This window comes from Antedon bifida, chromosome 7, assembly GCF_963402885.1.
Source record: "Antedon bifida chromosome 7, ecAntBifi1.1, whole genome shotgun sequence".
In the NCBI taxonomy this organism is placed as follows: domain Eukaryota; kingdom Metazoa; phylum Echinodermata; class Crinoidea; order Comatulida; family Antedonidae; genus Antedon; species Antedon bifida.
The window spans coordinates 3,173,687-3,190,750 of NC_136232.1; the positions used below are offsets into that span (position 1 = coordinate 3,173,687).

At 33.0% G+C, this 17,064-nt stretch overlaps 2 protein-coding genes across 2 annotated transcripts in view; both read left to right on the forward strand.

Moving 5' to 3' along the window:
* The window catches only part of LOC144847898 (tetraspanin-11-like), a 44,091-nt gene extending 41,451 nt beyond the window's left edge, over positions 1–2,640 (forward strand). Inside the window, exons 5-10 of the mRNA XM_078704471.1 lie at positions 90–281; positions 414–488; positions 820–927; positions 1,284–1,433; positions 1,854–1,937; positions 2,375–2,640. Of these exons, the coding sequence (XP_078560597.1) occupies positions 90–281; positions 414–488; positions 820–927; positions 1,284–1,433; positions 1,854–1,937; positions 2,375–2,443 (678 nt within the window). The 3' untranslated portion in view covers positions 2,444–2,640. The remainder of the gene's footprint in view (positions 1–89; positions 282–413; positions 489–819; positions 928–1,283; positions 1,434–1,853; positions 1,938–2,374) is intronic.
* Positions 2,641–3,866: 1,226 nt separating this feature from the next.
* Positions 3,867–13,592, forward strand: LOC144847688 (23 kDa integral membrane protein-like). The gene is made up of 8 exons (XM_078704174.1): positions 3,867–3,953; positions 7,002–7,097; positions 9,229–9,420; positions 9,956–10,030; positions 10,476–10,574; positions 11,166–11,285; positions 11,536–11,619; positions 12,503–13,592. The coding sequence occupies exons 2-8, from the start codon at positions 7,023–7,025 to the stop codon at positions 12,554–12,556; spliced, it is 699 nt and encodes a 232-aa protein (XP_078560300.1). The 5' UTR covers positions 3,867–3,953; positions 7,002–7,022; the 3' UTR covers positions 12,557–13,592.
* Positions 13,593–17,064: the final 3,472 nt, after the last annotated feature.

Consider the following 17,064-nt stretch of genomic DNA (forward strand, 5'->3'; position numbering starts at 1 on the left):
CGAAGGCTACCTATGGATGAAGACGTCGTGAACATAGGCCTTATACTCTATGTTGTCAATAAAAAGTTATTTAATGGTTTTATTTTTAGCTTGCAGGAATAGCTACACTCAGCGTTGGAATATGGCTTTTCACGGTATCTGATAACATTTCATACCTCCTTGATGAAGTTACCTTATTTGTGGTCGCCATTATGATAATTGTAGTGGGCACGTTATCAATTCTTGCCGGCTTATTTGGTTTTTACGGTAATTCAAGAAAAAATAAATACATCATAATAACGGTAATTCTATTTCAATTTTAAATACTTTTTTCAACGTGTAAACTAATCAATTGATAAATGCCCTATTGGTGTCTTAAAAGAGCTGTTATATTGCTTTAGTTGTTATTGTTACGCTACTGTCTTTTGTTTCAGTATGCGATCGTGGTAGCTTTTATCATTTTTGTAGAGTTTGGCGCTGGAGTTACAGCACTGGTTTATCAAGATAAGGTAGGCTTATAACAAATAATATTATATTCTTATTTTTCAATCGTAATTTTGATTATCAAATTTTAGAACCATGCCTTTGGACACCACATAGGGAACAAATGAGGGGCAATGATTTAACATTACGACCAAGCTCAGGGAACACTTCTATTTAGGGGAAGGTGTCCTCCGTTTATCTACTACATGTATTTAGATTGCAATGAGTAATGCTTGACCAACGATTTTCAGGAAATGGAAAACGTGTCAGAGTCGTCTTCCGTTCCGTTATTTTGAATACCAGTAACCTATAACACTATATTGGCCATCCTATTTTGCAATTCTATCATATTTCCAGGTACGCTATGAGTTAGAAGATAATCTAGAGTATATGATTAGGTATGAATACACCACATCATACCGTGCAACAGAAGCGAAATCGGCTATAGATTATCTCCAAAATGAAGTAAGATTCAAGTATTTATATAATAATATTGTGTCCTGCACTATCCATATAATTGATTATATAAAACAGATTGTGGTGGTGATATCGTTTTTCGATCACACACGTACGGTTTGTACGGGATGTAGAGTGTGAATGATTCTATTTTTGAACACTAGGCCTACACCATTTTTACGAGTTTGTATCTGACCAGAGAACGGGAATCCGGACTCAGGTAAACGTACAGTTTGATACTTTGATGTGCAGGAACGTTCTTAGCTAGTGGCGCTTCATACAGTATGACGCGTCCGATTTTAAAGATGATCACTTTTTATACAGTTATTTCATGATTCCTCTCGACGTATACATTTAATCTCTAGTGTAAGTGTTGTGGAGCTGATGGTCCTATAGATTGGTACCAATCAGCGTATTATTGGGATACAGGGAAGAGGGTTCCAGAATCCTGCTGTGCCCAAGGAAATGATTGCGTGGACGATTCCTCGTATCGTAGCAGCGGCATTTACCAGGAGGTGAGTTTGACCATGGCAATCTAACAAGATGATGAGCTCCGGAGATCAAAGGGGTTATCCGTTGCTGCGACAGTTCCACGCCCTTTTAACAACAGACACCGCGCGCCGCGGGGAGAATATAGTACTGTTATGGTATTTGCCGTAGCCAGACATTAAGATCAAAGGGCCCTGTTATGAGTTCCTATCTTGGCAAGGCGAGCTCAGTGTCCTGTTGTTAGATTGCCTTGGTTTGACAATGGAAATAGAATTTATTCTTGAACGTCATCGTTAATATTTCTATGGTATTATATCTTCAGTGTAACAAATGGATTTTTTAATCTATTGATATGCCTATTTCGAAATCAATATTGAATAATGAACATTATTGATGTTATTAGGCCTACCGTATATTACCGAATTCTTGATAAAATGTTTGTTTAGGGATGTACGCTGAACGGAGGCGACTGGATGCAAGAAAACTTGGTTGTAGCCGGAGCAACTTGCTTAGCGATTATACCTGTCCACGTAAGTACTATTGTAAAATATCTTCTACTCCTTTTAAATGTTTGTGATGGAATAACGGTGCGAAGAGAAGAGTTTATGCTTTTCTTGTCGATTCCTCTAGAATGTCGAAAAACCAGATTTATTCTAAATTAAATAAAAATGACATTGGATTGCGCTAAGTAAAGTAAGCGGATTCGGTATGCGTTTTTAAAGCTTGGTTCCCACATGGACAACGTTGGCGCAACGCAAGTGAGTTGACCAATCACAGGCGACAGTACGGATGACCTGGGCGTATGTCTAAGTGCGAATCAAGCTTTAGTCCTGTCATTCAAAACTAGGAAAAGGTGATAATCCCGTTAGTCTCATACTCTTTTGTAGATGTTCAGATTTCAAATGTGTTGTTTACTTTACCACGATCAAAATGTGGATTTATTCTTCTTTTTTTTAATTCTCTGCAGGGAATTGCTATACTGGCAGTGGTATGTTTTCGGTGGTTAGTTCCAACAGACCTTAGCAGATTACTGTGATAACGCCTCATGTTTACCTATTAAGCTCATTCCCGACCCTACTGAATATACTTTCAGTCATAAAGGCCAGCTATAAATAGGCCTAATTTTGTAATGTTATAACAAATTTTTTTACTATTTCCTATATACGAATGTACATCATTATAGATATGATGCAATATGCAGATTGTTGAAATATAACTTTTAATGAATTGTAACTTTAATCGTATAATCGTTATAGTAGCTTTAATAATAATGTAAAGCAGTGTGTACATATATATTTAATATGATATAGATACACCTTTTGAATGGCACATTATACAGTAGTTATAAAACAGCGCCCTCATGATGTATAGAACGACGCGAGTTCGAAGTTTGGATAGATGGCGTTTGTTTGCCCTTATCTATTTAAATCATGGAGGATGTTTAAATTGACTACCTAACCCAGCTTAAAATGTTTCCGTGGAAACAGTAACAGGACATCGGTACTGAAGGACGCGCTTTATACTAATACATGTATTTCTCTTCTCAGGATTTTTTTTCATACAATAAAATAATAATATATACTACATATAGCGCACTTTTCATGAAAATAACATGATTAACCGGCGCTTTACATAAAAATACATCAAGGACAAAATTAAAGAATATATTTAGGAGAGACTGAATAGAAAGTGTAATGTTCAAATTGGATTGAATTTGGTAGCTAAATAAACGCACTTTTATACATAAAAGCTTGTCATTGAAACAAAAAAATAAATATAATACTTGGTGTCTGGCGGCGTTATTTTTGATTAAGACGCGTGTAAAAAGTAGATCACAACAAGACAGGAAAGAATATATTTACTCTTCTCTGATCACAATCATACATTTATTTATTTTGGGCTAAAAAACAGACGTTTACTATTTCAAATTAAATAGTTAATTAATCTTGCATCTTATTTTGTTAAGAAACATTAAGGTTTAGGTGAAAATATTATGTACGTCTTTGCTATTAAATTTTATTTTAAACATTAGATATGTGAAGTTATCTCTTAGTCAATACTTAATTTCTTTAACGTGAAGTCTTATCACAATATCGGACACCCTTGAACGAGGCCAATACGTCCGATTTTCCGGATCGATGCACTATGAACGAATTTAGGAACAATTTCTGGTTTCAGTTGTAGGCCTAGATCTGGCCCGGCCCACCCAGATAATAATGACTAATTCAAAATGCCACATTTAAAAATGGTTTGTGAGCGCTTCCAACGCGTGGTTCATTCAGAATGGAAAAAAAAAGACAAATATTTCCCTTTTGTCGAAATTCCTTACGTAAATTACACGTTAACAATAGGTCATTTTGTCTAATCAATAGACGTCCTTCGACCGAAAGAAAAACATTTGTTTTGTAAAGCGTAGGTTTGTGTAATACAAACCTACGCGCTCGTTCCGCCTGAGTAGTTTAAATGACCGAAATCTGGGAGTGTCATCGAGGCGGTATTCAATCAAATTTCGAGTCGTAGTAAGTAAACATCGCTCTACGAAAACGGTAAGTTTCTGCTCATATTTAATTTACTTCTTTGTTCATTAATCGAGAATATGTTATCAGTATTAATGTGGTAATGGTATTTATGTTGATGTCGTATCGAGCAATCCTTTCCGTGAATTGTCACTGTATGGATTTTTCGAATTGTTGACAGTACTGTACATAGAGACTGCGGAGATTCATAACGGCATACGGAGATTGACCTACTGTAGTTTATTACATATTGTAAACTACACTATACATTAACACTACTACTGTATTTCACTTATTGTTTACTGTTTAGTACGGTATGATGAAGATTGTATCAGCTGCTGTGTTATGCTTTGGCCACGAACATAGAATAGATTCCATCTTGTCACATTGTGTATGTAAAGACTGTTACAATACTAGTACAATAGTAGTTAATTATTCCAACAAATCGATCAGCAAAACAAAAGCGAACGGTTTCGGTTGAATACGACTCACTCTTCTTTATAGAACTATTATACGTTTCTATTGCCACTTCTTTGTAAGAGAGTGTGACTATCATTATTGCACAGAGTCGATCGGCTTTCTGGTAGGTTATTTATGCTCTCGCTACCTCTTTTTCAAATGAAAAATGTATACTTTTTTATTCTGTAATATAATTATCAGTAATAAAGTAAGATCAACCAACTTTTTAGTTCAACTATCATGGTTTACTGTTTTTCTATTTATACATTCATCAGGTCCGATATATTTTTGGTAGGACCAATTTTCACTTCATTAAAGGAACGTTTAAAGAGCAAGGATATGTAAAATAAATATATATAATAATATTTTACAACTCATTTGGAAGAGGTCACCATCTATTGAGTTGTTTGAGAGATTCTCTATTATAATAGTAGAAATCTACAATTATTAAACCAAATCTTTCACTTCACTGGACTTATATACTATCTATGCTATATACGTTGAAGTCCGAAAATTAAAAAAAAAACAATTAAAACAATTTGGCCCGATTTTATCGGTATGGGAGTGGACGATAAACAATTTTTTGTTTTTGTATGGCCTTTATTTAGCATAATTTTAAATTGAAGATAACAAATAAAAGGAGATGATACAATGCTTGTGCGTTTGGATGAGAAACTGATGATCAAATAGGAACTCACAACAGTGGTTGCTATAACAACAAGCTCACGTTTTATAAATACTTCCTCAATCGTAGCCTTATTTTGAAGATTTAAGAATTTTAAATTTATTACTTCTTTTGTTCAACATTTATCTTATATTTAATAAATGTGTTGTGTTGAGAAATTTATATTCTATAAATATTGTACTGTACTTGCTAATAATATACCAATTACCATGGAGGTATACATTATTTTATAGCTATACTAAAACAGTCAGTGACCTTGTCTTTAGCTCGTGAATAATTAACATACTTATATGCAGCAGTACCAGTAAATATTGTTATTATTCTTTTAATAGGAACGGCGCAAACACAAAACTTTGCTTTCATATTTATATAAATTTTCTTCCTATATCAAATGGTTGTAGGCCTAAATTATTTATACGCAACTTCACGAAGTGTGAATAGTGCTAGATAGTATGTCAGAGTGAGCTGTTATTATCAATCAAAATGACTATTTTTTCGACCTCTCTATATAAAAAAGAATTCAGTGATTAAAACTAATGATATATTCTTTAACATTACGACCGAATGATAATGACGTATATTTTGCCATTCACTTTTGAACAATCTATGTATGCCTAGGCTACAACGACCTAATTAATCTACCATTTGTACTGTGTGAGTGCAATTAATACTTAATACTCCCTGGTGTTGAGCCAACGCCTAATTCCAGGGTCAATCAAAACTGCTATTCTATAATTCCAGAATCTGTTTTCGTGATTAAAATATAAAGAATGCATGACATAAGTAGCCCACGGGAGTCATACAAGTTAATGAGCAATGCATCTTTCCTATTAAGTATAGTGCTTGACACATGGTGTTTATATTATAGGCCCAATTGTTCCATAATAATATAATAATGCGCGCCTACAGCCTATATTTAAACAATAATATAAAACAAATGTATACAACTATGTTTTTTCATGACATAAATATTATTTAGAAAATATTTCCACGTTTAGTACAGTGAAAGTAGTATAGTATAGTATAGCTTGTGTTTTATTTACAACGTACCACCATGACGTCATCATGCAGACGTTATAATCGAAAGGAATTACTTCCGGTTTAATTCAAACGCCCCTCAGAGTGAGTTGCATTGGTGTACTAATGCAGCTGGTTTTAAAAGGTTGACGTATGTAAATACGGTATGACATATAGGTTTGACTCGACAACCGTAATAATAAAATAAAATTGATGGATAATTAATTTCGGGATTCACTTTCCCCACCCCATGGGGCACCAACTTCCAATATTTGTTTGCGATGAGTTTGACATTTCTGACTCTTTGTTATATGGAATGTACGCAATTGTTGTAGGCCTATGTTTATACTGTATATATGGATAAAAAGAGCGTTGTTTATGTACAACAATATACTGTTATTATAGATAGGTTAGATAAATTTCAATGGCGCTCATTAGCATAATTGTACACTCATTATATTGCGGTAATGAAATAAAAACCATCGGTTCCCACGACAACGAATACAATATTGCAATTATTAACTGCAGGTCTACAACGCCCTATCATGTATTTGATTGAGTAATATTTAAATCAGTCAGTTATAGTCCCAGGAATATAATTATTTATTGTTTTTGTTATGATAGTTTGGCATATGAACCGTGACAGTCCGCAGTTTTCCACTGACATTCATTATTAAAATCATGAATATTTTTGTTTACTCCTTCGAAAAAACCATACCGTAGGCCACTAATTATCTTTCGATATATTGGTCTCGTTTGAAACATGCCCATTATTATGGTTTTAAGTTCTTTTAGGTCATTTTTTGTTCATTTTGTTCTTAAATAAAACCATCCGTTCTTCATACGAAACTTTAGAAAAAAAGAGAAGTATAAGCTGCTAACATATCATTTTACAGTATGTTATTATTTTATTGCAGAAAACGAAAACCTAGTTCATCATGGGTGATTGTTGTACAGCATGCGGATCTGGAATTGCTAAAATCATATTATTTGTACTAAACTTGATTGTGTGGGTAAGTAATACTAATACAGAACTAACTTGTTGCCCTTTAACTTACTGCTGAAGTACGGTAAGCTTTAATACAGCAGAACCGGATGGGAACCAATGAAATGTCACCTTGATAGGAGTGTCTCTTTGATGTGTATTGGCCGTAGTGTAAAAACATATTGATCCTTGTTTGTTTCACGAAAAAGGAACCCCTTAATATATCCACTGAGTAAAGGTAACTCCCGTATTGATTCCTGAACGTAGGAGAATGAGCTAATTTTACTAAGCCTCGGCATTACGTGGCAGGGTGGCTATACGCCTTTCTACGCCGCCTTATCCTCCCTAGTATTTTCAACCAGGTGCTCATTTATAGCTGAGTATTGACTGTGAGTTGTCGGGAATTGAACCCGGGTCGCTCTGTATGACAGTCAAGTGTGCTGGGGTTCTAACATTCCCCAATAACTGAACAAATATAAAACAATAATCATTCTATACGGTGGCCTTTTTCGTGTAGGACGACAATATTTATAAGTCGCGTTTTTAACTTCCCGTGAAGTCATTGGTGATGGACCAATACATCCCAATTACCTCCTTTGAAACTATACTGTACCGGATAAGGTTGGCCACTTAACACGAAACTGATGATAATAAATATACGGTAGTAGTAGGCCTACTCATTTCTTACATTGTATATACCAAGAACGTATAACTATCCTTTGTAATAATTCAAAGCATAAATTTAATGTACGGTAACGGTGGCAATTAGTGCATTATTATATTTTTTTTAATATGATGAATTTTATTATCATAATTATTTTTACGGAATGAATATGATTTCATAACAACACGTTGCTGGGTAACTAGTAAATACGTTTGCATTTTACGTCGACTACAGTATTATTCTTCAATTAAATGTGAAGTATTTTCAATTGACTCTAAAGTTTAATATCATTATATAATATGTTAATTATTATTGTTATAGTGTTTTGTGATACTAAATCAATTATATACTAATTAATTTAGGCCTACATAAATTAACTTAGGACTCGTTATTAATTTTATTATAGTTTATTTGGCCTTCTATCGATTTGAACACGCAGCATGTTGCTCTTTACCATGATGATCAACATTGCAAGGCCGCTCACAGAACAACAATAACATTTTAATAATAAACGCATTCAATATTATCAATATAACCTTATATTCCCAAAGGCGTATAGTCATTGTGTACAAACGCAGGCTTAAGTGATTGTGTGGTAATCATAGTGTCCAGTTTGATTAAATTCAATATTCACAATCTACTTTATTAACGCAAAGAATATATATTTCGTTATAGAGTAACATAGAGCAAAATTTCTCTATGTATCTGTATAATGAATGGGTACAGCGCCCACCTGCAAATGCTGGCCTAATCCCAGGTTAATGTGTCGACTTGGAATGTAATATCAGGGAGTTGTAAAATATTTTTATTTTTTTCCTAATTTACAACTCCCTGGTAATATTAAAACTGTCCTACAATTTCTTGCTATGTAATATCACGGTTTATCACGGAAGCTCGAGGTCTTAATAATAAATGATGTATAGTTAATATTAAAAGATGTTTATGCCTTAATGAAATTGTTAATCAAGATAGGCCTATGTAGCAATAGCATCATTTGTCAGATTCAGACGTGCTAGACCTACATTATATTACGGTGTGAAGCACTTAAAAATGTCTTCTTCGCTCTACTAATAACGGATTCCCTGCCATTGTGTTTTCTACGTTTAGCTGTCTCGTCTACGTCGTACTGCGACAAACTGATCTTCTTATGTGACGTCATTATGACGTCATTAACATTACTGTTATTATACATTAATGAATTTGAAGGCTTACCGGTATTGCTTAATAAAGGCTAAGTACCCTTAAACCGAATATCTTGATGACATTAGTAATAATTAGTGATAAGTAATACATATGTATACATGTGTTATAAGGTTAACCATAAATCAAATAAGAGTTGATGTTGTATGTCCATCTGTCCGTCTGACTAATTCAATAACGTGGTGAGGAGAAAGGGGTACAACTGACGTATACGTTTGATTTAAATAACAATCTATGGTACCGTACGCAATACATTTTTTACGATGCTAAATAATGATCATCATTTTCATTTCAGATAGCGGGATGCGTGATACTAGGACTTGGTGCATATGTGTACATTGAGGCAGACGATTTCTCATCGCTCATTGAATCCGATACAATTTACAACTTTGCCATTTTACTGATGGCTACGGGTGGATTTTTGTTCTTGGTTGGATTAAGCGGCTGTTACGGTGCATGCGCAGAGAATGTTTGTTGTCTGATGCTGGTAAGCTCATAAGCTGTACATTATTGTAAATATGTAATGTGTGGCCTGTGGTTTCAGTTCACTGGAAACAGAGGAAATGTTTGTGTGGGCCCTGTACTGTACGTGCCACGCCTAAATTATCTATGGGGTATCGAATTTTTTAGACTACAGATGTCACAAACTCCATTTTCTTTCATTCTTCCACCTCCTTCTCCTCTTATATAGCAGTTCATGCAAAAAGAAACTACACACGTTGTATACTTATAATACTTATATACTTACTTACTTCTACTTTCTTATACTTATTAAAGTTATATAAGTAACGGTTTCAATCGTTTATAAACAGTAAAAACAAACTCTATTTCTTCATGCTTCCACACCTCCTTATCCTCTTATATAGCAGTACAGAAAGAAACTACACACGTTGTATACTTACTGTATATACTTACTTATACTTTTACTTACTTATTCAAGTTTTATAAGTCACGTATATCGTTTATACACAGAAAACAGTGAAATTAATAATTAATAACAAATCTTCATTAATTTTTTGTAGTATTTTGGATTAATGGTTATTGTGTTGATTATGCAATTAGCCGGTGGTATCATGGCATTTATCTATCAAGATGACGTAAGTAATTGTGTTGTCCTTCTCCACATATTTTCTATGAATATATTCATAGTCACACTACCATGGTATCGGCTGACGATTTATGTTTGTGACTTGTTGAGATTTTGACGGTTATGTTCAGTTTATTTAGTGATTGGTTGATTTTGAAGGAGCTAATCAATTACAGGCAAATTTACACAGACGAGCGGGTAGCGATAAGCGGAAAACTCCCCTCCCCCCACCTTCCCCACCACGAGAATCTGTATCTATCCTGGGTTTCTGCTCAACCGCTTTTTGTAAATGGTCATAAGAAAGAACATTACCGTTACCGCTCATCTGTGTAAATTGGCCTTAAGAGTCAATAGGCCTATATTTAACTTAACACTGTACGGCCGATGTAATTACAAGCAAAAACACGATTGTATTATAATTATTATAAATTGCACTTTTTTCTGTTTTTAAATAGTTGCGAGCTGAAATAGAGACTACAATGCAAAATGCTATTAAGAACGATTATGACACAAACACAGAAACAAAAGACTCAATAGATTATGTGCAGGAAAAGGTAAGTAGGAAAATATCAAAGTACAGTAGAACCTCTTGGGACAGCTTTTAGACCTTCAAAAAGTTAGTAGTATTAAATCACATATCGCCCCTCGTTTGTTAGACGAGAATGCGTGGTGTCCCAAATGGAGTGGTGCTATTGCAGTAACTATGGTAATTAGGCCTATAGTTGTTGTGTATTATTATGAATAAAGCACCAAAAAAACATTTTAGAACAGAACTCGTAAAGGGCTATAGCAACTCATCATTCAAGATTCGAGTATGCGACTATCGTTAGCTTATATTTTGTAAGAAAGATAGTAGGCCTAAATTAGTAGATCGGTGACATGTAAAGTAGATACCTCGGCCGATTCTCACTTCTGCAAATGTCGTATCGCATCTACTAGCACAACATGTAATACTGCTTGACATGTGACTACTATCTTAGGAGCAATATCACATGTGACACTTTATTTACCCATCTCTATCCTTATAAAAATAAAGTATTATCCACATGTGTCGTGACTGCGCATCACACAATACTGCCTAGAAAGGACAGTGGGCCGAATCGGATGAGAACCTTAAACTTATGCCGTATTGAATTTCTTAATAGTTTGAATGCTGTGGAGCTATTTCACCAGCAGACTGGGATGGCAGATCCTTGGGAAAACCTGCATCATGTTGTAAGGAAACAGACTGTAACCCGTCAACGTCGGGAACTACATGGGAATCTGTAAGTGCAGTGCAGGCCTAACCAATGGTCATCATAATTGATTATCATTGTAATTATTATCATCATAATTATTGTCATCATTAATCATCACATCAAAGTCATAATAACCATTCCAATTTACTCTCGAAATTTGCATGCATGTTTTTGTTACTGATGTGACATTTAACAATAACATTTTGATATTTCCCAACTCGCTCACCAAGCAGCTGCTTATTTATACCTCCTATACCATTGATTATTTATTTCACAGGGATGTGTCGACGCTGTTGACGATTGGGGAAAGCAGAATCTTTTGATTCTCGGTGGCCTGTGTCTTGGTCTACTAGTCTTTGAGGTATGAGCACTATCGCACTTTTTTTAAATAGATAAAGAATTTGTAGATTGGTTATAAAGATAGGTTCCCAATGATGCAGCGCAACGATGTAAGCGGAAGGCAAGTGAGTTGACCAATGACAAGCAACAGTTTGAATAATCCATCGCTTGTGATTGGTCAAATCGCTTGGGTTGCTCAATTTCGTCTCTGTGGGAATTCAATTCAATTCAATTCAAAGCAACATTTATTTTCTCCTTTCATATACAAAACAGATTTCAATGAACAATATATATGTAAACAAAATTTCGAAAGAAGAAGGTACACGCCCAGAAAGATGAAAAACACATCTTGTGGAGGACGTACCTATTACAGACACAGACAATGAAAATTTAACAAAAATATAAATGAAAAATAAAAAATAAAATTGACCGAGGAAAAGTTAATATTTGGAAATAAGGTGACTTTTAAGTTTAGATAAAAATGATTTGCTAGAAACAGAGTTTAAGATGGGGAGTGGCAGATCGTTCCAAAAAGTGGGTCCGGAATACCTAATGTTGTGTTGAAAGTGGTTGGTTTTATGGGTTGGAATATTTAATTTTGAACAAATAGGGGTATGATGATAATGAATTGAAGAATTTGGAGTGAACATGGAGCAGAGATGTTTGGGAAGGTTAGAATTAATAGAAAAAAAGATGAACGAGCCTTGTTGGGTTAGATTGATATCGGAGACTTTGAGAAGATTAAGCTTTGAAAAAAGATGAGATGAATGAGACAGGGGTGGGGCGCCAGATATAACCCTGATGGGTTATGTCGATGTGTTATGTCACCAAATAAAGTATGGCCAAATAGCCAAAAGTAATGACACAAAATAAAACTATTTCGTTTTATTATTGTTTCTTTTCAGCTTATTCCAATGTGCCTTGCTTGTTGCTTAAGGAAATTGATCAAAAACGACTAAATATGGTAATATTTTATGGTTCTTGTCTACGAACTGTGTTTTAAAATTACTACCCATTAACATGTTTTATATTATAGAGTTGTCATTACTCTATTTCAAAGAATTTCTTAAACGTTTTTTAGTTAACCATGTCGATTGTATATACTGGTACTTGTATTTATCAATGTAGAAAGTGTTGTTTTTAATCTAGGCATTCGGGTTGTATTGAAGTGTAAAAAAGTGTATTTCAATCTTAATTATAAACCCAACACCACGTTACATAAGCTACGGAAAACATGGCGATTGTAACAATATTGATAACAAGTTTAGGCCTAGAAAATTGATATGAAACACTAGGCAGCCAAATTTACTCGGCCGGGACTTTCTTTTGATAAAGTAAACCTACATTCGAACAGTAATGTACGATAGGCTACAGTAGATATAGTACTATACAATAATGTCTTTCGAAAACAGCACCGCCAAAATTAAGTTTTAACTTTGCTTAGGCCTAGAACCTTCTAAACTTTATTCGACTAATTGTTTTAATATAGAGGTTAGAACACGTCACGCGGCCAAGTGAATTGTGTGTTTGTACTTTGTGGAAATATGCACACTTTCATTAATAATATATTAAAGATACATTTTAAAAACTAATTAAACTTTTTTTTAAAGTTTATAAACAATTGCAGTGCGAAGGAAGAAATCAGGAAATTAGTTATACGTATTTTAATTTTATAAGTGTGTATTTTTTATTTAAGGATTGCAACAATGTAATTGGTCATACGTTTTCATACCTTACTCTGACCTAGACTGTCCTTTATACAGAAAATTGCTAACAACTATTTTTTTTATTACAATACCTTATCTGGTCTTTGATAGGATGGAGAATACAATACATACAAAATAATCTATATTTATAATGAAAACACTTTTAATATTTTTAACGATGTTGTTATAGATTTTAACCGATTTTGAATTTTATCTTGTAACTATTTATAACAATGTTATTTCTGAATTATAGTGATAGCGCGTTAATAATATATACGATTAAATACAAGGTTTATCGTATCTTTAGTGGATATTGTAAAGTAATGAAGCAAAAAGACCGACTTAATTGTTGAAAGAAAAAGATGACATTCTTATTGTTGAGGTAACATGCACGATTTATAATATAGTAACCAGTTATGTCGAAAAATAAAAGAGTACAGGGATTTTTTCCAAAAATGGCCAAAATATCCACTTTTTAAAATTCAAATATTATGCAATAATATTTCTCTATATGTATATATTACGTTATAATCATCTTATAGACTGTTTTTCACCAGTTATGTCGAAAAATAAAAGGGTCGAAACTTGGTCATTTTCGACAAAATCCCTGTTCTATAGTACAGGGATTTTTTCCAAAAATGGCCAAAATATCCACTTTTTAAAATTCAAATATTATGCAATAATATTGCTATATATGTGCATATATTGCGTTATAATAATCTTATAGACTGTTTGTAACCAGTTATGTCGAAAAATAAAAGGGTCGAAATTTGGTCATTTTTCGAAAAATTCCCTGTACTATAGTACAGGGATTTTTTCCAAAAATGGCCAAAATATCCACTTATTAAAATTCAAATATTATGCAATAATATTGCTATATCTTTGCATATATTGTGTTATCATTATCTTATAGACTGTTTGTAACCAGTTATGTCGAAAAATAAAAGGGTTGAAATTTGGTCATTTTTCGACAAAATCCCTGTACTATAGTACAGGGATTTTTTCCAAAAATGGCCAAAATATCCACATTTTAAAATTCAAATATTTTGCAATAATATTGCTATATATGTGCATATAATTATTGTCTTATAGACTGTTGGTAACCACTTATGTCGAAAAATAAAAAGGTAGACATTTGGTCTTTTTCTATAGTACAGGGATTTTTTCAAAAAATGTCCAAAATATCCACTTTCTAAAATCAAATTATTATGCAATAATATTGCTATATATGTACATAATATTGAGTTATCATCATCTTATAGACTGTTTGTAACCAGTTATGTCGAAAAATAAAATGGCCAAAATATCCACTTTTTAAAATTTAATTATTATGAAATAATATTGCTATATATGTGTATATATTGCGTTATAATCATCTTATAGACTTTTTGTAACCAGTTTTGTCGAAAAATAAAATAGTACAGGGATATTTTCCAAATGTGGCCAAAATATCCACTTTTTAAAATTCAAATATTATGCAATAATATTGCTATATATGCATATATTGTCTAATAGACTGTTTGTAACCGGTTATGTCAAAAAATAAAAGGGTTGAAATTTGGTGATTTTCGACAAAATCCCTGTACAGGGATTTTTTCCAATAATGGCCAAATTATCCACATTTTAAAATTCAAATATTATGCAATAATATTGCTCTATATGTGTATATATTGCGTTATAATCATCTTATAGACTGTTTGTCACCAGTTATGTCGAAAAATAAAAGGGTCGAAATTTGGTCATTTTCGAAAAAATCCCTGTACAGGGAAATATTCGAAAAATGGGCATTTTTCGACCCTTTTATTTTTTGACATAAATGGTTACTATAGCACAATAAACATGCGCAGAGTCGAATAATGGGTTCTGCGCATGCCAACTATGCTATAGTATCCAGTTTTTTCGAAAAATAAAAAGGTCGAAATTTGACCATTTTTGGAAAAAATCCCTGTACTATAGTACAGAAAAATTTTCAAAAAATGGGCATTTTTCGACCCTTTTATTTTTGGACATAAATGGTTACTATAGCACAATAAACATGCGCAGAGTCGAATAATGTATTCTGCGCATGCCAACTATGCTATAGTAACCAGTTTTATCGAAAAATAAAATGGTCAAAATTTGGCCATTTTTGGAAAAAATCCCTGTACTATAGTACAGGGAAATTTCCGAAGAATGGGCATTTTTCGACCTTTTTATTTTTGGACATAAATGGTTACTATAGAACAATAAACATGCGCAGAGTCGAATAATGGGTTCTGCGCATGTCAACTATGCTATAGTAACCAGTTTTATCGAAAAATAAAAAGGTCGAAATTTGGCCATTTTTTGAAAAAATCCCTGTACAATTATAGTACAGGGAAATTTTCGAAAAATGGGCATTTTTCGACCCCTTTATATTTTGACATAAATGGTTACTATAGCACAATAAACATGCGGAGAGTCGAATAATGGGTTCTGCGCATGTCAACTATGCTATAGTAACCAGTTTTATCGAAAAATAAAAAGGTCGAAATATGGCCATTTTTTGAAAAAATCCCTGTACTATAGTACAGGGAAATTTTCGAAAAATGGGCATTTTTCGACCCCTTTATATTTTGACATAAATGGTTACTATAGCACAATAAACATGCGGAGAGTCGAATAATGGGTTCTGCGCATGTCAACTATGCTATAGTAACCAGTTTTATCGAAAAATAAAAAGGTCGAAATATGGCCATTTTTGAAAAAAATCCCTGTACTATAGTTCAGGGAAATTTTCGAAAAATGGGCTTTTTTCGACCCTTTTATTTTTGGACATAAATGGTTACTATAGCACAATAAACATGCGCAGAGTCGAATAATGGGTTCTGCGCATGCCAACTATGCTATAGTAACCAGTTTTATCGAAAAATAAAAAGGTCGAAATTTGGCCATTTTTAGAAAAAAATCCCTGTACTATAGTACAGGGATTTTTTCCAAAAATGGCCAAAATATCCACTTTTTAAAATTCAAATATTATGCAATAATATTGCTATATATGTGTATATATTGCGTTATAATCATCTTATAGACTTTTTGTAACCAGTTATGTCAAAAAATAAAATAGTACAGGGATTTTTAAAAAATGGCCAAAGTATCCACTTTTTAAAATTCAAATATTATGCAATAATTATTTGCATAAATTATATTGTCTTATAGACTGTTTGTAACCAGTTATGTAGAAAAATAAAAGGGTCGAAATTTGGTCATTTTCCGAAAAAAATTTTTTTTCCAAAAATGGCCAAAATAACCGCTTTTTAAAATTCAATTATTATGCAATAATATTGCTATATATTTGCATATATTGCGTTATCATCATCTTATAGACTGTTTGTAACCAGTTATGTCGAAAAATAAAAGGGTCGAAATTTGGTCATTTTCCGAAAAAATCCCTGTACTATAGTAGGCCTACAGGGAGTTTTTCCAAAAATGGTCAAAATATCCACTTTCTAAAATTCAATTATTATGCAATTATATTGCTATATATGTGCATATATTGCGTATAATCATCTTATAGTGTTTGTCACCAGTTATGTCGAAAAATAAAAGGGTCGAAATTTGTACTATAGGCCTATATAGTACAGGGATTTTTCTCAAAATGGCAAAATATCGATATTTTAAAATATGTATATAATATTGATGTAACATGCGCAGAACACATTATGTATGTCTGCGCATGCCAATTTTATAGTAATCAGTTATGTAGAAAATTTATCGAAAATATCGACATTAAAATATGTATA